A 26002-nucleotide genomic window follows, 5' to 3' on the forward strand; every position below is an offset into this window, starting at 1 on the left:
TGGAAACTGATCAGTGCTACAAAGCAGTGCTTTCTGTCCTCCAGGGAGCTGGTTGTTAAATGTTTATCACCACTAGACGTTTATTCTCCCCAGCTTCCAGCAGAGTAGGCACTCAGGTATTCAAGGAATGAGTAAATTAATAAACCACCACCCAAAAGAGCAGAAAGGAGAGAAGCAGTGTTCTCTACGTGCAGGTTAGCCGAGTGCTGGTGCCACATTTCTTCTCTGGGGTAACCCAGCGCCTGAACTGCCATCTGGGGGACCTGCCAAGTCTTGTTTCCCAGGTCCTGGAGGTCGGGGCGCCAGCATGCTCCTGTTGGGGCTAGAGTCTGCAAGGGCCATTTGAGGCTTTTTCTGGGGGCAATGAGGGTCCGTGTTGCCTGAAAGTGGCGGTGGCAGCAGTCAAGGATCCAGCGGGATGTCCTAACCAGCACTGGTCCTGGGCCATGATCTGTGACCACTTCTGTGATTCCAACCCATTTCTGTGCTGATTCTCCAGCTTCTTGTCAAGTCTATGAGTTCCCAGTATCTTTCCTCTGACGAACTTTTCTCAGTTAGCCATGTCCTTTTCTGTGGTTTGTAACCAAGCGGCCTATATGTCAGGTCAGGTTAGATGCACAAGAGATCTACTGGGGGAAAATGCAGCAGAGATAAACAGAAGGGATCCGGGGCAAAGAAAGCCTGCAGAGAGTAGTGTAGACCTGAGGTATGGCAGCAGGAGGTTGTCAGTCAACCGTGTTTCCTGCACCACTCTCTGGAGGAGCACTACGGAGCCCTGGTGCAGGGTCCAAAGAGGAAAAACACAGAGCCCTGCCCTTGCAAAGTTCACAACTTAGAGGAGGACAGACAGATGTGTCACTGCAGTGGTTCACAGTGCTTAGGCGAACCCTGCATCATGGGAGTGCAGGTGGGTGGAAGGAAGGCTTCCTGGAGGAGGTGCATTGCAGGAGCTCTTGGGGTTTTGCCATCTCCCTCCTCTCCAGCTTGCAATCCCAACCCAGCCTCACAGAGAGGTCTGGCCACTCATTTCTTGGCTGTGTCCCTGGATCTGCAACCTACAAGGATGATCAAGATGTAGGGAATCCAGGATAGAGGTGGAGGGAGCGAGCACGGGACAGAAGGAACCCACTCTTATTGAGCACCTAGTAGCGGCTTTATAGAAGCCAGTGACTTCTCTTCTCCACCACGCTCGACGTGAACTCAAGTGAGCAATTGAGACTTAAGGAGGTGACATGACTTGCCTGAGTTCACACACAATGAGAGGCAGACAGGCTCCCAGCCCAGCTGTCTGCCTCTGGGGCGATGCTCCTTCTGCCACCCCAGGCTGCAGCCACAGAGGGTGAGACAGGACCAGGGCGGAGGGGGGTTTACTAGGGGAGAGGCCTTACACTTTTTTCCTGGAAAAAAAATCTTCTTTCTAAACCACCACGTTTTTGTGCACATCGTTCTTTTTATTGAACAAGGACTGTGTGTGCTGGGCCCTGTGGTCACCAAGTCCCTCGGGTGGTGGGATGCGAGTCTTAAAGGCAAGTGCTTGCCCTAACCAGGAATGACTAGAGCCCGGCTGGTGGGTCCAGGGACCTGCCTGCCCAGCCTCTGGGTCTTGTTTGCAGCTGAGGTGTGGGGTAAGAAACCTGGGCCTCTGAGCAGAAGGGATCAGAGAGGAAACGCAGAAACAGCTCAGGAAGGTGCTTTGGCTGCCCACCCCTCACAGGAAGAGAAGCAGCTGCCTCCCTCTTAACAGGGACCTTTGACCAAGCTCAGAAAATTCCTGGCTGAGGCAGGCAGGGAGTGGGGCTTTTTGAATGGGAGAAACGATTTTTCCTTTTCTAGAGAGGTTTGGGGTAATCCCACTTCCTTTTCTCTGCCAAGTTTTATCTTTGTGTAAGAATTCACACACGTCCCCAGGGGGCCCCAGCCGCACAGCTGCTGCGTCTCCTCTCTTCAGGATAGGTAAGTAATGGGCCAAATTTAACATGCTTAGGTTTTACTAAGCATTTTGTCTGAGCATCCCTGATGGTCCAGGGAGATGAGTTGCCGGAGCTGCAGGTCTGAAGAGGGGGTAAGCTCCCCACTCGTGATTTTTCCCTGCTCCTCAGAAGGCCAGGAGGGGACATGCCCAACAGCTGGGTTAGCAAAGGGGCTGCAGGCAGAAGACGATGAGGGAAAAGGAGCCAGCCTCGTGATCACCCCACCTCCGACGTGTCCCAGGATCAGGGCTAGTTTTCTGAGGATAGGTGATTTCCAGTTTCCGAGACAGAAATGGCAGACAAGACAGAGTGCCTTGGTTAAGAAAAAGAAAGACAAGTAGGAAGGAAAATTAGCTCCTACCTTGATCCCAACTAGTGCTGTGAACACAGGTGACAGGGACCTCAGAGCTGACTTAGGGAGACTCCAAGCCGGGCAGGGTGTTGCTCCAGAGAACTGCAGCAGACAGAGGTGGAGATTGAGGAAGCAGGGGCCACCAGCTGCCTGGGGTGGTGTTGGGAGGCTTCTAGAGAGGATGGTGTTGGGCAGATCTTGAAGGATGAGTAGGAGTTTGCCAGGTCAGAGGGGGTTTCCCGAGTGCGTTGTAGGCATTGGGAAATGGTCGTGCGGAAGCATAGAATTCAGGGGTAGAAGACAGGCGGCTGCACATAGGTTTGTGTTGTTGTAAGGCGGGTGCGAAGGAAGGATGGCACAGACCGGGAAGACTCGGGTACAGAGGAAATGGGACTGATGCCAGCACCAAATATGAAGCGCAAACCCTCGGCACAGACCCTAGGGGACGGAGGTCCTGGGCATCGCAGGTCACCGGAGATGGACAACAGTAGAGCTGGGTGAGGGGGAGATGGGCGGGGAGGAAGCCCGCCAGCGGCGAAGAGAGAAAGCCCAGCCTCCGCCGGCGTTCCAGGCGACCGGGTCGACCTCCCAGACTGGGGCTGGGCGGGCACCGACGGAGCGGCCCCGCCGGCCCCGCGCGCGCGAGGCTCCTGGAGACAGGTAGGAGGCGGAGGAACAGGACCCGTGGGCCCGGGGCGGCTCACCTCCGGGCTGCTGCAGGAATTTGCCCGCCCCCCACCCCCAACCCGGCTGCCGGGGAGAGCAGTGTCGGAGGAAGTGGGGGTCCTGGGAGGAGACCTGCCTCCGGCTCGTCGTTGGGGCGGAGCCCGCTCCGCGCCGCGGGCCCTCGCGCCGGGATAGGGGAGGTAGTGAGCGAAAAGGAAGCCTCGGAGGGCAGAGGGCCGGGCTGAAACAGACGCAACCCCGGGCGGCCCACGCCAACCTTCCCGCCGCCTCTGCGCTTCCCTCCATCGGGTGCCGTTCCGGAGCGCAGGGTCCCGGAGACCGCGCGCCCCTCTTCCCTGGTGCTGCCGCGGCTGTGGCCCTGCAGCGCCCGAGTCGGGTGCCGGCCCGGCTCCTCACGTCGGAAGCCGCCCCTCCCCGCCTCGGGGGCTGCAGCGGGCCCGTTCCCCCGCGAGGCGGGCGCAGGGGACATCCTCGCGTGGAGACCGGGAGGGGCGCGCGGGGACCCGACGTCCGGCGCGAGGCCGCAGACCACTCGGCGCGCGTCCGCCGCTCCCAGTAGCAACTCCTTAAGTTCTTTTCTCCTGTCCTCCCTGCTGTCTCTAGCTGCGTTCGTCCCCGCCCCGCGAAGGCAGCCTCTACTTCAGAGAAGCAGCATCTTCGTCGTTACCTCCCCAGGCACCCCGGCTTCCCCTCGTGCGCGCGGCTCTTCCACGAGGGGTCGCAGAGCCCAGGCGGGGCCTCCACCCCTCACACCGCCAGCCCCGGGAACCCCTGGTTTGCAGTGAAAATGATGCCTACATGAATCACTCTTGGTACTAAATTAACGCAGTATAGATGTGCCAGGTTATATTTGGCTGAACTTGGCTTAGTACGCTCTATTTTATTCTTGTAAACTGAAGTCATTTTATGCTTAAGGAAAATTAAAGAGAACCATGGTGGAGTTACAGATTTTAAAACTTAAGCATACAAGTCAGTACTTGCTTAATGTTGGTACTGAAAGGGGCACATTGAGTATGCCATTTTCCAGCACGGTGACATGTACACACTTGCACACATACTGCGCACACGCACCAGACTGCACTCTTTGTGCATACTGCACTCCCATACGCCAAATCACACAGGCATTTTGTACACACACCCACCCCCACCCCTCGGAGTAGGGAGCCTGCTTGTGGCGCTTCTTCGGAGCAGAGAAATGCTGCCTTGGGTTTAAAGTAAGATACAATCAACATATTCAAAGCTTTTAAGCTAAGTTTTTTAAGTACCTGCAGAGACTTTTTAAAAAGTCTTTACGAGTTTTTAAACAAGTGATGTAATGGCTTTTAAAAAAGGATCTCTTGCTGAATGAAAACAGTGAGTCTGAATGCTTTGATTCTGAACTCCTGTCTTTTAACCAATGTTTTGAATTGCTCTTTCTTCCCTCTGAAACCCTGAAAGAAGTTACTCTTGAACTTTTAGAAGTCAGTTGTAGACGAGTCTGCCTCCCTCACTGTATAAGACCCTCCACTGCGACCCACGGCTTCCCTCTGAGGGTGTGCGGGTCACCTGTGGGAGAGGATGGGCCGCCACCTCCGCGCTGGCCCGGGAGCCGGCGGGGAGCGCCGGGCTCGGATGGGTGGGGCGGCGCCTCCTCCCCGCCCCGCCCGCTCCAATCCCCGCCTCTCCCGCAGGCCCGACCGAGATGCGGCTGCTGCTGCTGGTGCCCCTGCTGCTGGCCCCCGCGCCCGGGTCCTCGGTGAGTGCGACCCTTCCTCCCGCCCCCAACCCTGCCGAGGGTCGTCGCGGGTCGGAGCCCCGGATGGCTGGAGCCAGTGGCCGCGGCGCCATCCCCAAGAGAAGGACACTGTCTGGATGGTGGGGCGGGAAGAGGAGAACCCTCGGCCTGAGGGCCTTCAAAGACGGGTGGGACCTTGCAACCTCTGGTGCCCAGAACTTCCCGTCTGGCTTTAGGGAACAGTTCTCAGAATTGGCAACTTCCCAGAAGCTCCACCCCTCCTTCAGAAGGTTCTGGGCGTGCTTCTAATGCTGCGGAGGTCCAGAGGGGTGGTCTATCACGGTGGAAGGAAGAGGGGTCCTTGCTGGCACCAGCCAAGGAGCAGAGCCAAATGGCCATCCCACCAGACGTCTGCCACTTGCCTATTGACCAAACTCTGCTGCCTCTCAATGGGGGCTATTTGGACCTAGAGAGTTGGTCTGCCAGGCCCCTTCTCCACTGCGGCATCTAGATGCCCCTGGAGCATCTAGAGCAGGGCTGTTCAATAGAACCTTCTGAGATGATGGAAATGCTCTGCATCTGTGCTGTCCAATAAAAGAGCCACTGGGTTCATGTGGTTACTGAGCACGTGACATGTGGTCAGTACAACAGAGGAACTGAATCTTATTTGATTTTTAAAATTATTTTCAACTGGGGTGAGTCTGTTGCTATGTGCGTGCTGCTCTCTACTTGCGATGCGTGAGCTTCTCATTGCGTTGGCTTCTCTCGTTGCTTAGCGCGGGCTCCAGGGCGCACAGGCTTCGGAAGTTGTGGCACTCGGGCTCAGTCGTGGCATATGGAATCTTCCCAGACCAGGGAGCGAGACAGTGTCCCCTGCGTTGGGCAGGCAGATCCTGAACCACTGGACCACCAGGGAAGCCCTTATTTGATTTTAATGAACATGAATTTAAACAGCCTCATGTGGTTAGTGGCTACTGCATTAGTGGAAATTCAGAGAGTGGATACAGGAAGGCAACTGGTGATCACAGTAACTGTTTCATTACCAGGGGCCTGAGGGACAAGGCTCCCTGGAGAACCTACCTGGGTTCCAAGGAGGTGCAGGGAATCTTCTAGATCACAGGCCCCACCTTGGGGGAGGGGACCGTGTGCTGAGCTGGGCTTGTTCCTGGAGCTGCTCCCGCCTGGCTTCTCCCGCATTGACAGGATGGAGGGCACAGATTCCGTCTGCCCCTGGAGAGGGCTCCATGGGGGGAGACTCACAGCCCTGCCTCCTGAGCCCCTCCTGAGAAAGGACCCACATTGTTCACTGCTTTGGGAGAGCTCAGGGTGATGCCGTCTCTGTGGAAATGTGAGTGAAGGCTGAGAAGTCCTCCTCCAACCAGGGGGCAGGCAGGGGTGGGAGTCAGCAGTGGGCAGTGGGTTTGGCGTGGGCCTCAGTCAGAGCAGAGAGTGGGCTAGAGCCCCCTTCCTCATGTCCCCTCCACCACCTTCTGGCGGCCCCAGGTCACCTCTGCTACGCCGGGGTCCTTGTTTCCTCAGCGCCACACCCTGAGATGCTTGCCACAGGCTTCCTCCTCGGGCCTGGCTGCACTGAGGTCACGGCTTATGGGGGAGGGGAGGCGTCAGGACACCAGGATGAAACTCAGAACCACCTCCAGCAGCTGTGTGACGCTTAGCAATCATCAGATCTTAGATTCCTTTATATTGGAGAGTAATGATGCCCATGCACAGGTTGCATGCAGGTGAAATGAGGGATCCGAAGTAACCTGGGGCCTGGTAGGCGCTTTCTCCCTTAGAAACACCTGTGTCTGTGGGGCTGGGACCCCTCCTTACCCGATGCACTGTCTGGGGGAGGGTGTAGCCCAAGCTGGTTCTAGCTGAGTGCAATACCCCCCCCCCCATGGCCCAGGCTGGTTATAGCTGGGGGTGGGACTGCCCCATGGCCCAGGCTAGTTCAAGCTGAGTGCAATACCCCCCCTCCATGGCCCAGGCTGGTTCTAGCCAGGTGAAATAACTACTCCCCCATAGCCCAACCTGGTTGTAACTGGGGGTGGGACGCCCCCCTCCCCGTAGCCCAGGCTGGTTGTAGCTGGGGGTGAGACCCACCCCCCCCTCCATAGCCCAGGCTGGTTGTAACTGGGGGCAGGACCCCCCACCCATGACCCAGGCTGATTCTAGCTGTGGCGGAACCCCCTCCCCACCATCCCCAAGCCTTCACGGGATCATTCTCAGTGCTGACCAGGGTCAGCTGGAGCAGAATGAATAGTCAGTTAAGGACTGACACATCACGCCTCTCTCTGCCCCTACCCCAGGGTGGTCAGGGGAGGCTTCACAAGGGGTCTTCCACTCTCCTTGCCTCCGTTCCGTTCCCACTCCCACCCCAGCACGTTGGGCAGGTGATCCCCCCGGGAACAGTGCGGCAGGAAGGGGGCTCCTGAGTTGCCCAGGTGGAGGTTGGAGGAGGAGCTGGTGGGGCGCGGAGGGCGGCAGGTGGCAGGTGGCAGGTGAGGACAGGCCCAGGTGAGGGTGGACCGGACCAGCTCATTTTGGCTTCACACCATCACGCCACTCATGGTTTGGGTAATTACAGAGAAACGAGATGTGTCTGTGCCCCTGGCTGAATGCGCTTCCCTTTGCCAGAGAGACTACAGGACTGGGCCTGGCTCTCGGATGCCTGTCCCAGCCGTCCTGACCACACATGGTGGCAGGGTGGCCGGTCGCCCCTTGTTGCCTGTGCATACCTGCAGGCCCAGCCCGGGGGCAAGGAAGGGTGGATGGGGAGGCTTGGGTGCTTCAGGAGTGAGCCTGCCATCCAAGCAGGCCTTGGTCAGAGGTAGTTAGTAGCTAGGACGAGGCTGGCAGCATAAGAAAGTGGCAGTTCCCGTGGACCGCTTCCAGAATTCTTATGTTGTAGTGATGAGTCTTCCCTCTTGGCTCAGATGGTAAAGAATCTGCCTCCAACGCATGAGACTTGGGTTTGATCCCTGGGTTGGGAGGATTCCCTGGAAAAGGGAGTGGCTTTCCATTCCAGTATTCTTGTCTGGAGAATCCCATGGACAGAGGAGCCTGGTAGGCTACAGTCCATGGGGTCTCACTGAGTCGGACAGGACTGAGCAACCAACACTTTCACTTTTTACAGCGATGAGTCTGGGGGGAGGTGCTTATCATCCTTGGAAAGTCACCCTCTACCCCTGACACTCAATACCTTCCCCTTTAAAATAGGAACTGATCAAGTAAATTTCAGTTTAAATTTCACGGAACACTTTTATATCCTGGTTTTTAGAAGCTCGGAGATCTGACCCACTTAGAAGTGAAGGGTAAATGATTTGAAGAGTGAAAGCTCAGACTTTGATCTGGTTGGCCCTTCCTTCTTGGTTTTGTATGTGGTTCAGCAAACGTGTATGAGTTGTTCTGATGCAGGGTTCATGGTTTTATTATAAACCAAGGATAACTAGATGTTTGGCACAGGGGCGCTAGAAGAGCGCTGGGCGTAATCTGCTTGTGTGCAAACCTCCATCCTCACCCGAGATCCTGGGTCGTGGCGGGAGGCTCACTACGTGAGAAACAGTTTGCTTTTCCGCATGAGAACTTGAGTTCTTTCTAGGGAAAATGGCAGGGATTTTTTCCTCTTGAGATTATTATGTTGTGATGCCCTAAAATAAAGTCCCCTTCAAACAAACAGGACATATTTCCAATCCACATTTTGCCTCCCAGCAAGAAAGCAAGTCTAACACCCATCCATCCTCAGGCCTCATCCAGTGTCCCCCTTGGTTCCCCAGGTGAGGTTGGTGGGAACCTGGTAAAGAGCAGAGGCCTGGAGTGTAGCCAGCCCGCCGTTGTGTCCACTCGTCCCTGGTAGCTGCCTCTCTTCATCTCTTTTCCATGCACCGGGACGGTCAGGTTGTTCTGTGGAGTAAATGAGAGAATATATGTGTAGCATGTGGACTTCTGAAGTCAGCTGCAGGGTACCAGATCCTTCTGGTGGGAACCTGTATCCATTAGGATTATTTTCCTGTTAGAGTCCCAAATGACAGTCCTTCAACAAAAAACCCCCGATTCCTCTCTCTCATAAACACGCATGGTCAGAAATCTAGGGATGTTCTGTCTCACCAAGTGCTCCAGGATTCTTGTACCTTTGCTTCAGTGTTTGAAACTTCTGTTCCTAAATTACCACATGGTTTCAAAGGCTGCTCCAATTCCAGCCATCACATCTGATTTCCAACCAGCAGGAAGGAGTATAGGAGGACTAAGAAAAAGGACAAATGAACACGCAAGCTATCTCTTGAGGAGATTACAGGCACACTGTTTTATTATGCTTTGCAGCTAGTGCATTGTTTTTTTACAAATTGCTGTGTTGAGAGAGTCTATCAATGTCATTTTTCCAACAGCATTTACTCACTTTGTCAGATTTTTAAATTCTCAAAATATTTAAACTTTTCAATCATTATTATGTTTGTTATGGTGATGTTTGATTAATGACCTCTGATGTTACCACTGCAAAAAGATTATGACTTGCTGAAAGTTTGGGTGGTAGCTAGCACTTGTTTAGCAATAAAGTACTTTTTAATTGAGGTACATACATTATTTTTAATACCATCACACACTTAATAGAGATTCTAGTATAGTACAAACAACTTTCACATGTACTGGGAAATCCTCAAAGCTGTGTGATCTGCTTTATTACGATATTTGCTCTATTCTGGTGGAACCAAGCCTATAGCATCTCTGAAATATGCCTGTACTGGAGACTGCTAGGAAAGGAAATCTTGCTTACTTGTGTCCGACTCTTTGCAACCCCATGGACTGTATATACAATGCATGGAATTCTCCAGGCCAAAATACTGGAGTGAGTAGCCTTTCCCTTCTCCAGGGGATCTTCCCAACCCAGGGATCGAACCCAGGTCTCCCGCATTGCAGTTGGTTTCTTTACCAGCTGAGCCACAAGGAAGGCTGTTACCCAGCATCTTTCATGTACATCTCACTGCCAAGAATTTAGTGACATAGCTGTGGTTGGCTGCAGGAAACCTGGGAAACGAACTTGGGCGGGAGGGCAGCCAGCTATCCAGCTAGGAGGCAAGAGTTCTCTTAATGGGAGAAGGGGAGGATGGATACTGGGGAATTCCTGGGGGCCCCTGCCACAGCTTGGCAGGAAGAAATCACCACCCCATCATAACACACGTGCACACAATTAGGTTAAGTTCTTACTAGGCCAGAGTTATAAAAACGTGGCACTGCGGGTGGACGGCATTCCCCGCACACGTGGAACCCATCCTACCTGATTACACGCCATCCTACACGCCCGTTCCTCCTGCGCTTTTATATCTCCCTCCTGGGAGGATATGCTCTGCGGTCCGGGGGCTTTCATTCAAGGGCATGCTTGTAGACATCTTGGTTCTCAGACCAGACTGCCCAGCCAGGGGATGTCATGGTCAGACACGATCAGGGGAGAGCTCTCTGCCCGCGGCTTGCCCATTGTACTGGGCACATAGGGGCTGCTGGTGGAGGCGGCACTGATGGATGGGAAGGCTGGGTTGGCTCCCAGCTCCTTATGGTGAAAGCTGGCTTGTTCCACAAATGAGGATGTTGGGGTGCCTGGGGGAGCTGCAGTCCTGAAGGCTCGGCTTGAGGAGACACCGTCTCAGGCACCTTGCAGGGGAGGGCGATGCTCCAAGGCCAAGGGTGTCAGGGCAGCCCGGAGCACTCTTGTGGGGGCCCCGAGTGCTGACTCCCACTGCTGAGTGTGTCCTCCTCTAGGCTCCCCAGGTGAGGCGGCAGAGTGACACCTGGGGCTCCTGGGGTAACTGGAGCCCCTGCAGCCGGACCTGTGGAGGGGGTGTCAGCTTCCGGGAGCGCCCCTGCTACACCCAGAGGTAGGAAGGCGGGGATGGGCCAGCTTGTTAAAAGAAGGTAGGCGCGGGGCAGTGGCTGGGTGTCCTGGGCCAGTGCCAGGACCACAAGGGCAAAACCTACCACAGGACAGATTTGTTCTGGGAGCAACATCAGTGGAGAACTTGAAATCGAGTCATTTCCGCATACTGACACTCTGATTGCAACGACAATCTTATTTCAGGGAGCTGATGCCATTCCTGCTTCATCCACCCCTGAGTCTAGCTTCTCTGGCAGTGCCGGCAGGTGTAATGAATTCTTGTTGAATTAACGAATAATCCTCAAAAATTCCTAACGTGTGCGGTTTCTCTGCCGTCAGCCCCTTTGTCAAGTATAGATGTTTCTCACTCCAAGTGACTTATTAAGTTCCTGCTGTGTGCCCTGCACTCTGATGAGTACCATAGGGCGCAAAAGAAGGGGTGATGACACTCTGCCTGTCAGGGGGTTAACAGTTCCTGAAAACTTTGCCTGAAGAGGCAGAGAGAAGATACTAAGTGTCTTATCCACATTTACTCCCCTTAAATGGCAGAATAACCTTACCAAGTGGGTATATATTGCATCTTATTGTATCTCCAAGGACAGAATTTGAGTCTTCTCTGGGAATATGCTTTAAGAGGCAGAGTGGCCCCAAGTTAGCCAAGCTCTAGGCTAGTTAGCCTTCTGGGTGGGGCTTCTCCCAGGCCGAACACAGGGCTCATTATACCTGCCTAAGGGGGTTTGTGCGGAGAAGGCAATGGCACCTGGTTCCAGTACTCTTGCCTGGAGAATCCCATGGATGGAGGAGCCTGGTGGGCTGCAGTCCATGTGGTCACTAAGAGTCAGACACGACTGAGCGACTTCACTTTCACTTTTCCCTTTCATGCATTGGAGAAGGAAATGGCAACCCACTCCAGTGTTCTTGCCTGGAGAATCCCAGGGATGGGGAAGCCTAGTGGGCTGCCGACTCGGGGGTCGCACAGAGTGGGACACGACGGAAGTGACTTGGCAGCAGCAGCAGCAAGGGGGTTTGTGAGCCCCCTCCTCTCTGCCACTCCTCTGGCCCAGCAGTGCCCGCCGAAACTGGGGGTCGGGGTGGGGGGGACCTGTGGGAGGGCCCCCGGAGGGGGCGGGTGCTGGGTCGTGGGGCTTCGGTTTTTCCCAGTGCTCTCGCCCTGCAGGAGAGATGGCGGCTCCAGCTGCGTGGGTCCCACCCGGAGCCACCGCTCTTGCCGCACGGAGGTAAGGTATAGCCCCTGGCGGTGGAGGACAGCTCCCCGGACCCCCGCCTCGGCTGACATACTGGCCTCGGGAAGCCCTCCACCCCCGCACGTGGGTGCACGGGAGCCGCTTCCTCACCCCGCCGCCTGAAATGGTACCTTCGCCTCGTTAGCCCAAGGCCCCTGGAGGGGGGCTGACCCCCGCCTCCCCGAAGCTGCAGCAGGGGGACGGTGGACGCCAATGGTGGACCCACAAGCACCCCCCTTGCCCCCTCCTCCCCAGAGCTGCCCAGACGGCGCCCGCGACTTCAGGGCGGAGCAGTGCGCGGAGTTCGACAGCCAGGAGTTCCAGGGGCAGCGCTACAAGTGGCTGCCGTATTACGGGGGTAAGTGCGCGGTCCCTCGGGCGCCCCTGCTGTCCTGCGCTGGGCCCCTTCTCTGGGCAAGCTCTTTGCTGCATTGACTTTGCATTTCGCAATTCCCACTAACATATTGTGGTGCTCAATCGTTCAGTCCTGTCCGGTTCTTTGAGGCCCCATGGACTGCTCTGCCCATGAAACTTTCGAGGCAAGAATGCTGGAGTGGACTGCCATTTCCTACTTCAGGGAATCTTCCCCGACTCAGGGATCCAGTCCGTGTCTCCTGCATCTCCCGCATGGCAGGCGGATTCTTTACTGCTGGGCCACCTGGGAAGCCCTCACCATATTCTAGATGCTTGTCAAATACATTTAAAAGAAAACCTCCAGTACTCCCAGCAGGGCATAACACTGGTGACCATTTTGAGGTTTTTCCATCCTTTCCCCCTGGGTATACAATGTTTCAGGCCAAGCGTTGGCCAGTTCTGTGCAGTTTTGAGCGGCCTTTTGCTTGGCCTGCTCCCTGAAGCCTTCCTCACTGGCAAGAGTCTCCAGGGGTGGGGTGGGGGTGGGGTGGGGTTGAGACCTGTGCCCAAGTTTGGGCAAACTGCAGGCTGGGCTGCCCCCGGGCTTTGTGTAGCAAGAGCTCATTTACTCAGAATCTCTGGGGCTGGAGGCCATGCTCTGGGTAACTTTGAGGAGGGTGTAGGTCATTAATTTTTAGAGCAATACAGTTCAAGAAAAACAAAAACAAAAATCACTAACATGGTGTAATTAAAACACTTTCGATGAGTCAGATATACTGTAGGATAATCCTTCCCAGTATGAGTTTTCACTGCTCACTGTAGATGACTCCTGGAAATTCTCTGGCACTCTGGATTCCAAATCAGTGAATATTTTATGTGCTGTGGGCTTGGGGAGGGGTCTTGCCTAGAGGTGGAGGCCCCAGTGGAGAAGTTTGCTTTCATTGCTTCTGCTGGATCCTAAGGTGAGGGTATGTTGAAAATAATTTGCTAAGAACCGACTCATTGGAAAAGACTGATGCTGGGAAAGATTGAGGGCAGGAGAAGGGGGTGACAGAGGACCAAATGGTTGGATGGCATCACCAACTCAATGGACATGAGTTTGGGCAAACTTCAGGAGATGGTGAAGGACTGGGAAGCCTGGAGTGTTGCAGTCCGTGGCGTCGCAGAGTTGGACACAACTTAGCCACTGAACAACAACAAAATATGACAGAAAAATTAGAACAGAGAAAAGTTTAAAAAGGGTTGCCGAGGGATGCCTTCTTTGTGGTGGAGGTGATTGCAATCCTGTTAGCATTATTCAAATAGATAAATATAAAAAAACAAGAAAACTACCTTAACCCACCTCTTTCATAGGATCGCTGCTAGCATTTCTTCCTAGTCCCTTTCACATTCCTTTCTCTCTCTCTTTATGTATTTGTGATTGTTACATGGTATCACTTTGCATTCTGTTATAAACATTTCACCACATTGCTGGCTAGTCTTCATAATCACAGTTTTTAATGGCACAATCCACAGGTGTAATAATCTAGTGATAGTAATGAAAGAAAAAGAGTAGCTGACACTCAGGCTATTATAAATAGTAATGCTGAGATAGACCACTTCAAGTGTCTAGCTTTTTCCTTATTCTAGGCTTTTCCCTTGACTTGATTCCCAGAGATATATCTGTTTCATGGAGAAGATCCTTTCCCCCTGTGATGGTGGTGGGATTTTGAGCCACGGGGGCGTGATGGTGTAGGACTTCCTCTCCGTGTGTGTGTGTGTGTACGTGCATGCACACACGTGTGTGCCTGTTTCTAGCCCCTGTCCACACTTCGCCGTTGCTTGCACAGGCCTCGAACCTCACTCAGCCTCTCACCTTTCCCCTCTTGCTTACCGCAGCCCCCAACAAATGTGAGCTGAACTGCATCCCCAAGGGGGAGAGCTTCTACTACAAGCACAAGGAGGCTGTTGTAGACGGGACACCCTGTGAACCTGGCAAAAGGGACATCTGTGTGGATGGCAGCTGCCGGGTGAGTTGTCCCCGCCACCCCCACCAGCTGGTTTGGGGCTCATTGCAGGCTGTCCACATGCCCCCCCACCAGAGGCTCTCCTGACCGTGATGCCTTCTCAAGGCTAGCTTCTAAGGTGCCTTGCATCACTGATGTCCTGAGGCCCTCTTACCTTTGCCCTTTGAAAATTCAACAATAAGAGGAACCCTCTGGGTGGCAAGTTAGAGAAGCCCAACTAAAAGTGACTTGAGGGGGAAAAAAAGCCATTGAGGGAGGGGCTGTCTGGCTGCAGGGGCCTGGCTGATGCTCTGGAAAATCTCTCATCGCTTGGCTTTCTCCTCTGGGTCCACTGAGGGTTGGGCAAGTTCCTCTGGTGAGGTGTGAAGATGACCCAGCAGCCCCAGGCTTCAGTTGTCCCAGCCTGGCCACCCCCTGGGGCAGGGGGCGCTGTTCCCCGGAGTTCCAGCGACCTGGGGTTGCCTCTGGCTTGTCCTCGCCTGGGGCTCCCCCGAACGCCTTGAACACAGCGTACAACCTGCTAAGCGACCCAACGCTGCTGCCCGGAAGCCGTGTCCACACGCTGTGGGAGAGAGGTGGCTTCCGAAGGAAAATGAGGTGCTGTTGCCAGAGAAGGGGGCACGGGTGCCGTGCAGGCAGGAGAGTGGATGATCAGCTACCGGCCAGGTTCAGGGCTTACTCGGCCCCCGAGACCAGCGAGTGGTTTCTGCGGCGGCCGGGGTTCCAGTCCGGCTGTGGCCGTGACTCCCCCGGGTCTCTTGCGTCTCCTCTCATCTCCGCCTGGCAGGTCGTCGGCTGTGACCACCACCTGGACTCATTGAAGCAGGAGGACAAGTGTCTGCGGTGTGGGGGTGACGGCACGACCTGCTACCCCGTCACAGGCGTCTTTGAGGCCAATGACCTCAGCAGAGGTGGGGTCCTCATGGGGTCTGCAGATGGTTCAGACCGGGCTCTGGCCCCTGCCTCTTGCTGGTGTCTTGCTCGCTGGCATGGCCCTGAGAAGGTGTGATCTGGTGCTCAGGTCATGAAAGGCCTGAGGTCATGCCTCAGGGTGGAGACCAAACCCTTGTCCAGGAGCCTGTGGGCTCACACTAGGATCTCTGCCCACTTCTCCAGTGATGCCTGGGCGTGTCCTCCCCCTCCCCCCATCATCCCCATCTGTCCCCTCCCATCAGTTCGGGTGCTGGACCCGTCCACCCTCTGTGCAGCTGTTTCCTCCTTCCGAAACGCTCTTTCCCAAGCCCCCGGCCCTGCTGTGTCCTACTTGGCGACCCCACCTGTGCGGCCGGGCGCTGGGCAGCCTCAGGGCCAACTCTTGCCTGTGGCTGGTGGTCCCAGAGCATCTCTGCCCCCCAGGCTACAACCAGATCCTCATCGTCCCCGTGGGGGCCACCAGCATCCACATCGAGGAGGCGGCCGCCAGCAGGAATTTCCTGGGTGAGGACAGTTTTGGGGTACGGGGCGGGGCCGTGGCCAGGAGGTGGGTCCTGCCCTGGCAGCTGACTGGGTCACTCCCCCGGCACAGCGGTGAAGAGCATCCGTGGCGAATACTACCTCAACGGGCACTGGACCATAGAGGACGCCCGCGCCCTGCCCGTGGCCAGCACCCTCCTCTACTATGAGCGGGGAGCGGAAGGGGACCTGGCGCCCGAGCGGCTCCACGCCCGCGGCCCCACCTCGGAGCCCCTGGTCATTGAGGTGAGGGGGAGGCGAGCACCTGGCCCCCAAGAGGCTGGCAGGAGGGCCTCGGGGTGAGCGGGGTCAGCACCCTGGCGTCCGGCCTCAGTGGGGACCCTCCTACACAGCTCATCAGCCAGGAGCCCAACCCGGGCGTGCGCTTTGAGTACCACCTGCCCCTGGGCGCTCCCCGGCCCGGCTTCAGCTGGAGCCACAGCTCGTGGGGTGACTGCAGCGCTGAATGTGGTGGAGGTGAGGGCAGCGGCCTGGGGTTGGGGGAGACGCGTGGCTGTGTGCAGGGCTCGGCGCTCTCCTGCAGGCGCCAGCCGTGGGTGGGAGGTGGACAAGTAGATGCAGCATCTGCATGTCACGGGGGGCCACCTTGGGGAAACCCAGGAGTGGGGGGGACTCAACAAAGGGCCCCCACCTTAGCCAAGCGAACCAGAGGGCTTCCTGGAGGCAGTGGCATATCCTAGGACACAGTATTCCTTTAGCGGCGGAGGGTGGGCCTAGAGCCAGTGACCAAATGTCAGAGAAGGGCTCCATCACCCACAGATAAAGCTCTCTGAGCCTCAGAGATGGCCACCTATCCAGGGAGGGTCACTGAGGTTCGATCAAGGTGATACTCGGGATGTGTCCAGAAGGGCGCCTGGCCCAGAGAAGGCGTTGGGAGAACATGGACTGATCGGCTGCCCGCCGTGGCCGGGCCTCTGCAGGTCAGCAGACCCGCTGGGTGTTCTGCACCATGGACAACGAGGTCTACCCCGAGCACCTGTGCCAGCCCCAGCCGCGGCCGGCTGACCGCCGCCCCTGCAGCCCACAGCCCTGCCCACACACCAAGCGGTGAGGCCCTGCCAGCCCCTCTGCCCAGGCAGGGCCCAAGCTCTTCGGTGGGAAGGGAGTGGAGACCTTTAGCTGCTTTAGGTGTTGGGGAAAGGAGGAGGCTGGGGGGCTCCTGACAGCTGTAGCTGGCATGGGGAGGAGGAAGTGGGGGGCCTGAGTGTGAGACCCTGGGTGGTTCTGTCCACCCTCGTGAGCCCACACAGTGCCCAGAATGTCCAGACTAATGACGGGGTGGGGGGGGGGGCGTGGGTACCAGAGTCCCCATTGGTGTGAGCTGGCAGGGAATTGGCAGATGCCAAGGAGTGGACCAGGGCTCGGGCCCAGGGGCCTGAGGGCATCGATGATGCCTTTGTTTGTGCACGAAGGACCTCTTACCTGCACCGGCCCAGAGCGTGGCACCTTGCCGGGGCCCAGCGTGTGTGCGGGAGCAGGTAATCCTCGAGCCACCGGCCCCCTGCAGGGCTGTGCCGTCTTCCACCCGGTGGCCTTGGTGGCAGGCAGCTGGTCTCTTGGGATGGTGGTAGGCTTGGCTTTGCATGTGCGGCGGGGGTGGCCCTATCGTCCAGGTCCTGGGGCCACTGCACACGTGGGTGAGCATGGCCCCTCAGGGAGACGCCCCCCTCTGCTAAGATTAGACCTGGAGGGAGTGGAGTCTGGCTGGGGTGATGGTGACCTGGTGAGAAGCAGAAAGGGGTCCATGTGAGGACGGGAGCCCTGGGAGGGAAGCAGCCAGGCTCTGTGTTTATAGGGACCCGGCACAGTGGTGGGAATGGGTGAGCAGGGCTGGACCTGGGCCTTTGAGCAGGGCTCTCTGCCCCTCACCTGGATGGCCCGATGCTCAGAGGATGGGCCAGGGAGGGGGGGTCCCCACTTTGCTCCTGGCCGCCCCGCCCCACCCCGCCCTGGGCCTGGACCTCAGACCTAGCTGCAGGGCCTGCCTCACTGCAGGGCCTGCCTCACTGCGCTCTATTCCCCACCAGCTGGAAGACGGGGCCCTGGACGCTCTGCTCAGCCTCCTGTGGGGGCGGCTTCCAGTCCCGCTCCGTCTACTGCGTCTCATCTGATGGGGCCGGTGCTCAGGAGGCTGCCGAGGATGCTGAGTGCGAGGGTCTGCCTGAGAAGCCCCCAGGCAGGCGGGCCTGCAACCTGCAGCGCTGCGCAGACTGGAGTGTGGAGCCCTGGAGCGAGGTGAGGCCCGGCCCCGCTGGGACGGGGTGGCCATCAGGAGCTGGGTGGCAGGCCTGGGCGGCCGCCAGCAACACTGAAAGACTCGTCATCCTCAGGGGAAGCGGCTCCTGGGAGTCGAGGGACCTGCCAGGTGGTCCTGGATGCTGTGGTCAAGGCTGGGTCTAGGAGCAGGGGCTTGGATCCCTGCTCCAGCGCTCTTCCTCCTTCTCGAGGGTCCAGGGCAGATGGGAGAGAAGGAGCCAGGCACGTTGTTTGGGGGGCGAGGGAGAGGCTGCTGGTCACTGCTTCCGGCCATCTACGTGTGTAGCAGTTGCAAATAAAGGAAAATGCACTTCAGCCGGGTGTCTGCTGCCGTGGTTCAGGCTGCGTGACCTCAGGAGGGTGACTCTGGGTCTGGGGCCATGGAGTGCTGTCTGCCCTCCATGCCAGGCTGGTGGGCTCCCAGCTGGGCGAGGACCAGCTCGCGCTGACAGCCAGGTCCTCACAGTGCTCTGTCAGCTGTGGTGTGGGTGTCCGGAGGCGGAGTGTCAGCTGCCGGGGTGACGAGGGGTCTCTGCTCCACGCCACGGCATGCTCCTTGGAGGACCGTCCCCTGCTCACTGAGCCCTGTGTGCACGACGACTGTCCCCCGCTCGGTGACCAGGCCTGGCACGTGGGCGCCTGGGGTCTGGTGAGTACTGCCCCTCCCCCTTCCCCCCTTCCCCCCTTCCCCCCCCCCACACTGTCGAGTCCGGGTCCCTGGGTCTGATGTGTAGGACCAAGCATCCTCCCCTTCCCCCTGCCTTATGGGCACCCCCCAGCCTGAGGGTCTCTTCCCCCACACGGCGTGTTCTCTCTCACTCCCTCCCGGGGGTCCTCAGTGCTCCAAGAGCTGCAGCTCGGGCACTCGGAGGCGCCAGGTGGTCTGTGCCCTTGGGCCCCCCGGTCACTGCGGGAGCCTGCAGCCGTCCAAGCCCGCGGCCGTGGAGGCCTGCAACACGCAGCCCTGCGATCTCCCTCCAGGTAAGGACGGGAGGGGCAGCTGGAGCCTGGCCCGGCCTCTTGCCCTGCCGGCAACCTGGCCAGCACTTCCTCAGCCAGCGCCTCAGCCCCTGGACCACCCTCCTCTCAGGTCTCTGTGTGTGAGGCCTTTGCCGTCCACAAAGGCCAGCTCTCGGCAGCCTCACCAGGCAGCGTGTGTCCCCCGGAAGGCACCACCTCTCCCCCACCCCCCAGAGCTCTCTGACGGCTGTCACGCTTAGGTGCTGCAATGGTTGGTTGTGACTTGTTAGGCCTGCTAGCTGTAAGCTTCTTGAGGGCCAGGTCTGCTTCCTTCTTGTTTTGTTCATTTGTTCAGTCGTGTGCAACTCTTTATTACCCCATGGGCTCCAGCACGCCAGTCCTCCCTGTTCTTTACCATCTCCAGGAGCTTGCTCAAACTCATGTCCATTGAGTCGGTGATGCCATCCAACCATCTTGCCCTCTGTTGTCTCGTCCCCTTCTCCTCCTGCCTTCAATCTTTCCCAGCATCAGGGTCTTATCAAATGAGTCAGCTCTTCCCATCAGGTGGCCAAAGTATTGGCTCTTCAGTCTCAGAATCAGTCCTTCTAATGAGTATTCAGGATTGATTTCCTTTAGGACTGACTGGTTTAATCTCCTTGCAGTCCAAGCAACTTTCAAGAGTCTTTTCCAATATCACAGTTCAAAAGCATCAATTCTTCAGCACTCAGCCTTCTTTATGGTCCAACTCTCACATCTGTACATGACTACTGGAAAAACCAAAGCTTTGACTAGTCAGACTTTTGTCAGCAAAGTGATGTCTTTGGTTTTTAATATGCTGTCTAGGTTGATCATAACTTTTCTTCCAAGGAGCAAGTGTCTTTTAATTTCATGGGTGTAGTCACTGTCCACAGTGATTTGGGACCCTAAGAAAATAGTCTATCACTATTTCCATTGTTTCCACATCTCTTTGCCATAAAGTGATGGTACCTACCGGAGGCCATGATCTTCATTTTTTGAATGTTGAGGTTTAAGCCAGCTTTTTCACTCTCCTTTTTCACTGTTATCAAGAGGCTCTTTAGTTCCTGTTTGCTTTCTGCCATTAGGGTGGTGTCGTTTGCATATCTGAGGTTATTGATATTTCTCCCAGCAATCTTGATTCCAGCTTGTGCTTCTTCCAGCCCAGTGTTTCTCATGATCTACTTTGCATATAAGATAAATAAGCAGGGTGACAACATACAGCCTTGACGTGTTCTTTTCCCAATTTTGAGCCAGTCTGTTGTTCCATGTCTGGTTCTAACTGTTGCTTCTTGACCTGCATACAGGTTTCTCAGGAAGGAGGTAAGGTGGTCTGGTATTCCTATCTCTTGAAGAATTTTCTACAGTTTGTTGTGATCCACACAGTCAAAGGCTTTAGCACAGTCAATGAAGCAGAAATAGATGTTTTTCTGGAATTCTCTTGGTTTCTCTGTGATCCAACGGATGTTGGCATTTTGATCTCTGGTTCCTCTCTTTTCTAAATCCAGCTGCTTGTACATTTGGAAGTTCTTGGTTCAGGTACTGTTGAAGCCTGGCTTGGATTTGAGTGTTACCTTGCAGGCAAGTGAGATGAGTGTAATTGTGCAGTAATTTGAACATTGTTTGGCATTGCCTTTCTTTGAGATTGGAATGAAAACCGATCTTTTTCCAGTCCCGTGGCCACTGCTGAGTTTTCCAAATTTGCTGGCATATTGAGTGCAGCACTTTCACAGTATCATCTTTTAGGATTTGAAATAGCTCAACTGGAATTCCATCACCTCCACTAGCTTTGTTCGTAGTGATGCTTCCTAAGGCCCACTTGACTTTCATTTCAGGATGTCTGGCTCTCGGTGAGTGATCACACCATTGTGGTTATCTTGGTTGAGATCTTTTTGTTTGTATAGTTCTTTGTATTCTTGCCACCTCTTCTTAATATCTTCTGCTTCTGTTAGGTCCCTACTATTTCTGTCCTTTATTGTGCCCATCTTTGCATGAAATGTTCCTTTGGTATCTCTAATTTTCTTGAAGAGATCTCTAGTCTTTCCCATTCTATTGTTTTCCTCTCTTTCTTTCCATTGATCACTGAGGAAGGCTTTCTTTTCTCGCCTTGCTATTCTTTGGAACTATTCTTGCTGTTCGTTCTTCCTGTTTATACCCCTACAGAACCTAGCTGGCACGTGGTCCATTCTCAGTAAATGTTTGTTGAAGGGCTGAGTGCAGAGAGGGAGGTGGTCCAGGAGAGATGTCCTTCACATTGCCTCTGCCTTCCTGACCCCCTCGCCCCCATCCCCACTGGAAAGAAGGTGTCCCAGTCGTGAGGAGCTGTAGGACAAAGGGCACACGGGTTTGAGGAAGTGTTGTGGGGGGAAGGTGTGGGCTGGGGTTGCACAGGGGTGGCTGGTGGAGTGGCCTTCTGAGACCACAGAGAGGTGTGTTTGGCCCTGACATGCCAATGACAGGGAAATGGTAGGATGCCAGTGGAGACACGTGGCAAGGTGACCAAGAACTGGTGGCCCAGAGTCAACGGCTAACTGGGTTCAAATCTCCCCTGCATTGCTGACCAGCCGTGTGACCCTGGGCAAGGCCCTCTCCTCTCTGATCCTCTGCTGGCCCAGCTGTGCAGTGGGGTTAATGAGACTGACTTTCCAGGCTTGTGGTGATCTCTTGGCATAGTGCCCAATATTGTGCACACACAATGCTCCGTAAATGAAGTTGTTGTTATTCAGTCGCTTAGTCGTGTACAACTGCGACCTCATGGACTGCAGCGTGCCAGGCTTCCCTATCCTTCACCATCTCCCATGGTTTGCTCAAATTCATGTCCATTGAGTCGGTGATGTTATCCAACCATCTCAACCTCTGTCGTTCCCTTCTCCTCCTGCCTTCAATCTTTCTCAGCATCAGGGTCTTCTTCAAGGAGTTGGCTCTTTGCATCAGGTGGCTAAAGTATTCGGCTACAGCATCAGTCCTTCCAATGAATATTCAGGGTTGATTTCCTTTGGAATTGACTGGTTTGAACTCCTTGCAGTCCAGGGGACTCTCAAGAGTCTCCTCCAGCACCACAGATGAAAGCATCAATTCTTTGGCTCTCAGCCTTCTTTATGGTCCAGCTCTCACATCCGTATGGAGGGTGGGTTGCAGTAGTGGTAAGGCCCTGTGTGGCCCTGGGCTGGGCTCCTGGGCCTGGCCTTTGGGCTACATGCGCAGGAGGATCCTCAGGCTCTTACAAGTCCCGCTCCCTCAAGCCACTCAGTGTCCCAGGACCTTGGCACACCTTCCTGGAAGAGGTGGCCCTAAGCCTGCCCCAAAGAGGCATTCATGCAGAAAGGAAGGAAACGGAATGAGAGCTTCAGGCCAGGGTGAGTTGTGAAAGAAAGAAACCTTCATTGCTGTTTTCATAATTGTAAAAATAATGTGTGTTCCTTGTGGACAGTTTGGAGACGTTAGAAACGTAGCATATACAGAGAAACTTACATTGCCCTTGATCCCAGCCATTACTGGATAAGTCCTTAGTGTTTCTTTGTACCTGTGATTTCTGTATCTGCTTCCCCCCACCTCCCCCAGTGACATTTGGCATGTGAACATTTTCATCTTGTGATTTCTAGGGGCTCGACAGAAGTCCACTTGTGGGTGAGAATTTGGAATTTGGGTGGTTCCTGCTGTTTTGGGTACTTTCGTGCTGTAGCGCTTACTGGCAGGTGCCCTGGAGGAGGAGCTGAGTGTCCAAAGAGGGCCCCCCCGAGGGGTGGGCGTCTGAGAGCCGACACACTGGACAGTTCTGCTTCCCCCTCTTTCTAGAGCAGCACGTGCCAGTAGAAATAAAAAAGCCCAAATGTCATTAAAATTTTTCTAAGAACCACATTTTAGAAAGTAAAAAGAAACAAGTGAATCTGCATTTAATAATGTTTTATTTAACTCAATAAAGTATTTTCAGCCTGGAATCGCCTACAATAAAAATTGTAGGATATTTTATATTCTTTTTTTCACAAGGTTTTTTTTTTTTTTTTTTTTTTTAAATCTTCAAAGTCCACTGTGTAGTTTACACTTACAGCACATCTCATTTCAGACGCTGGAATCCCACTGGTATAGTCGGTCTCGATTTAGATGTCATGAGGTGTCCAGTTGAAAAAGCAGATTCACCTACCCAACTCGTCCCAGGCATACTGAAGCATCTTCCAATAAGTGAATCAAGTGTCAGTGTTTAAACTGTAAATTTAATTCTGATTCAACAAAATTTAAAACTCAGTTTTTCGGTCACTCTGGTCCTATCTCCAGTGTTCAGTAACTGTGAGACCAGTCAGGACCCAGGCCTGGCACTGGCCCAGGGTGGGGTGGGGGTTGGTGGCAGGTCTTTTCAGGGGGATGCTCTTAAGGCTGGGGGGATGCTGAAGGCCTCAGGCCTCTGGCTTCGGCTTACATTTGTCTGATAGACTCAGGGGAGCCGTTGAAAGTTTGGGGGCTTGAAGTGACACCTTGAAAGATGGTTAGGACATTTGGTGCCTGCCTGAGGGTTGGGCTGAAGTGGAGGGAATGGGGAGCAGGCTACAGACATGCAGGCTCAGAGTCTGAGGAATGGAGGGGTGGGTACTGGCCAGCGCAGCCTGATCACCCCTGGCGTGTGGGAAGGGACCCCAGACCCTGAGTTAAGGCCTGAGACGTGGCAGAAGAGAGTCATAGGAGTCCTCACGTGTGAGAAAGGCAGGATGGACTTGGCACAGAGGGACGGCCGGAATTCCCAGACTGGCCCAGGGCCCGTGAACCCACGGCCAAATGTAGATAGGAGACCAGAACCCGGGAGAGAGTTTGAATCAACCTCGTCTGAGCTTTTGACCCAGGTAGGACGGGCAGTACATGGAAAACAAAGATTTGACCACACGTCTACCGGAATCTTCCAGCTCTAAATTATTATTTATAAAAGTTCCCTGGGACTGGCAATATGTAGTCCCTATGGAGATGGACTTTTCACTTATCTTTTTGTAACTTTGTTACACTGTGTAGTGATACATTTATTGTGGAAAATTTGAAAAGCACTAACAAATAGAAGGAAGCACCCCCCCTCACCCAACCACCTGGCAAAACACATATACAGAGCATGCAGAAACTTTCACTGTGAGCATTTTTGGTTTTTTAATTTATTTTATTCAAGAAGAGTTGATTTACCATATGGTGTTAGTTTTTGCTGTATAGTAAAGTGATTCAGTTCATATACACACACACACATCCTTTTTTGTATTCTTTTCTCTGGTGGCTCAGTGGTAAAGAATGGCCTGCAATACAGGAGTTGCAGGAGACATGGGTTCAATCCCTGGGGTGAGGAAAATCCCCTGGAGAAGGGCATGGCACCCCACTCCAGCCACTCTTGCCTGGAAAATCCCATGGATGGAGGAGCCTGGTAGGCTGCAGTCCATGGGGTCGTGAAGAGTCGGACATGACTGAGCAACTTCACTTTCACTTTTCACTTCATGCATTGGAGAAGGACGTGGCAACCCACTCCAGTGTTCTTGCCTGGAGAATCTCAGGGACAGGGGAGTCTGGTGGGCTGCCGTCTATGGGATTGCACAGAGTCGGACACGACTGAAGCGACTTAGCAGCAGCAGTGCACGCGCACACACACACACACATCCTTTTTTGTATTCTTTTCTCTTTGGCTTCTCTGGTGGCTCAGCGGTCAAGAACCGCCTGCAATGCAGGAGACATGGGTTCAATCCCTGGGGTGAGGAAAATCCCCTGGAAAAGGGACTGGCACCCCACTCCAGTATTCTTGCCTGGAAAATCCCATGGACAGAGGAGCCTGGCTGGCTACAGTCCATAGGGTTACAGAGAGTTGGACACGACTGAAGCGAATTGGCACGCGTGGTCTATCCAGGATATTGCATATAGTCCCTGTGCTATGCAGTAGGACCGTGCTGTTTATCCATTCTCTGTGTAACAGTTGGCCTCTGCTAACCCCCACTCCCACCCTCCACTTGGCAACCACAGCTCTGTTCTCTGTGTCGGTGAGTCTGTTTTGTGGTCACTGTGAGCATTTTGGCCATATCTTTCTTTTTTTTTTTTCATTTATTTTTATTAGTTTGAGGCTAATTACTTCACAACATTTCAGTGGGTTTTGTCATACGTTGACATGAATCAGCCATGGACATTTTGGCCATGTCTTTCTAGTATTATCTTGGGCATCATTTTTAAAAACTCCTGTTGTCCTCATTTTATCTACAGCCTTTTGCATTTTGTCTGTAACATTTTGTGATGAAAAATCTTTTTAAAAACCTTATTGAGGTTAATTATCATACACCATAATATTCACCTATTCTAACGGTACAGTTCGTGATATTGAGTAAGTTTGCCAAGTTGGACAAGAGCTGAGGAGAAACTTTAATCACACAGGAAAGATGAAGAGCTGTGTGGCAAGCAGTCATGTGCCCACCATCAAGTTCTCCAGTTATATTTTGTTGTAATTACATTTTCATCATCTACCCTCTATCTCTTCATTTATCAGTTCAGTTGTTTGTAATGTGGAATTTTTTATTGAGGTGAAATTCAATAACACACAGTTCGGTGTGCACACGCTTTAGTGTGTACTGTGTGCTCTTATTTGTTATGTTCTCAAGGTTGTATGACCACCAGCTCTCTCAGTTCAGTTGCTCAGTTGCATCTGACTCTTTGCAACCCCATGGACTGCAGCACGCCAGGCCTCCCTGTCCGTCACCAACTCCCAGAGCTTGCTCAAACTCATGTCCATTGAGTCGGTGATGCGGTCCAACCATCTCATCCTCTGTCGTCCCCTTCTCCTTCTGCCTTCAATGTTTCTAGTTTCAAAAATTCTCACCACCCCATAAAAGTACTTTGTACCTATCAATTAATCACTCCCCATTAACCCTGATCCCTTTCCCTGGAAGCCAGATCTCTCTGTCTCTATGGATCTGCCAGTTCTAGATACATCAGATAAAAGGAATAGCATACCTGTTGCATCTGGCTTCTTTCACTGAGCAGAATGTTTTTGAGGTTCGTCTAAGTTGTGGCATCAGCACTTCATTGCTTTTTGTGGCTAAATCGCATTTAGTCGTATGGATGTACCCAGTTTGATTATCCACGCATCTGTTGATGGGTATCT

At 54.2% G+C, this 26002-nt stretch overlaps 1 protein-coding gene across 7 annotated transcripts in view; it reads left to right on the forward strand.

Annotated features, from left to right (window-relative positions):
* Positions 1-2892: 2892 nt before the first annotated feature.
* The window catches only part of PAPLN (papilin, proteoglycan like sulfated glycoprotein), a 36105-nt gene continuing 12995 nt past the window's right edge, over positions 2893-26002 (forward strand). For 3 of the 7 annotated variants that reach the window (XM_065940254.1, XM_065940256.1, XM_065940258.1), the window contains exons 1-15: positions 2895-2982; positions 4680-4744; positions 10478-10593; positions 11767-11827; positions 12089-12191; positions 14066-14196; positions 14981-15104; positions 15550-15630; positions 15719-15891; positions 15999-16122; positions 16587-16713; positions 17079-17144; positions 17694-17901; positions 18389-18571; positions 18762-18903. In XM_065940254.1, coding sequence (XP_065796326.1) covers positions 4691-4744; positions 10478-10593; positions 11767-11827; positions 12089-12191; positions 14066-14196; positions 14981-15104; positions 15550-15630; positions 15719-15891; positions 15999-16122; positions 16587-16713; positions 17079-17144; positions 17694-17901; positions 18389-18571; positions 18762-18903 — 1693 coding nt within the window. In that variant the 5' untranslated portion in view covers positions 2895-2982; positions 4680-4690. Of the gene's footprint in view, positions 2983-3612; positions 3822-4679; positions 4745-10477; positions 10594-11766; positions 11828-12088; positions 12192-14065; positions 14197-14980; positions 15105-15549; positions 15631-15718; positions 15892-15998; positions 16123-16586; positions 16714-17078; positions 17145-17693; positions 17902-18388; positions 18572-18761; positions 18904-26002 lie in introns of all 7 variants that reach the window. The other 4 variants (XM_065940255.1, XM_065940260.1, XM_065940257.1 and 1 more) reach the window with 4 other exon arrangements.

Source organism: Muntiacus reevesi, chromosome 7 (genome assembly GCF_963930625.1).
Source record: "Muntiacus reevesi chromosome 7, mMunRee1.1, whole genome shotgun sequence".
In the NCBI taxonomy this organism is placed as follows: domain Eukaryota; kingdom Metazoa; phylum Chordata; class Mammalia; order Artiodactyla; family Cervidae; genus Muntiacus; species Muntiacus reevesi.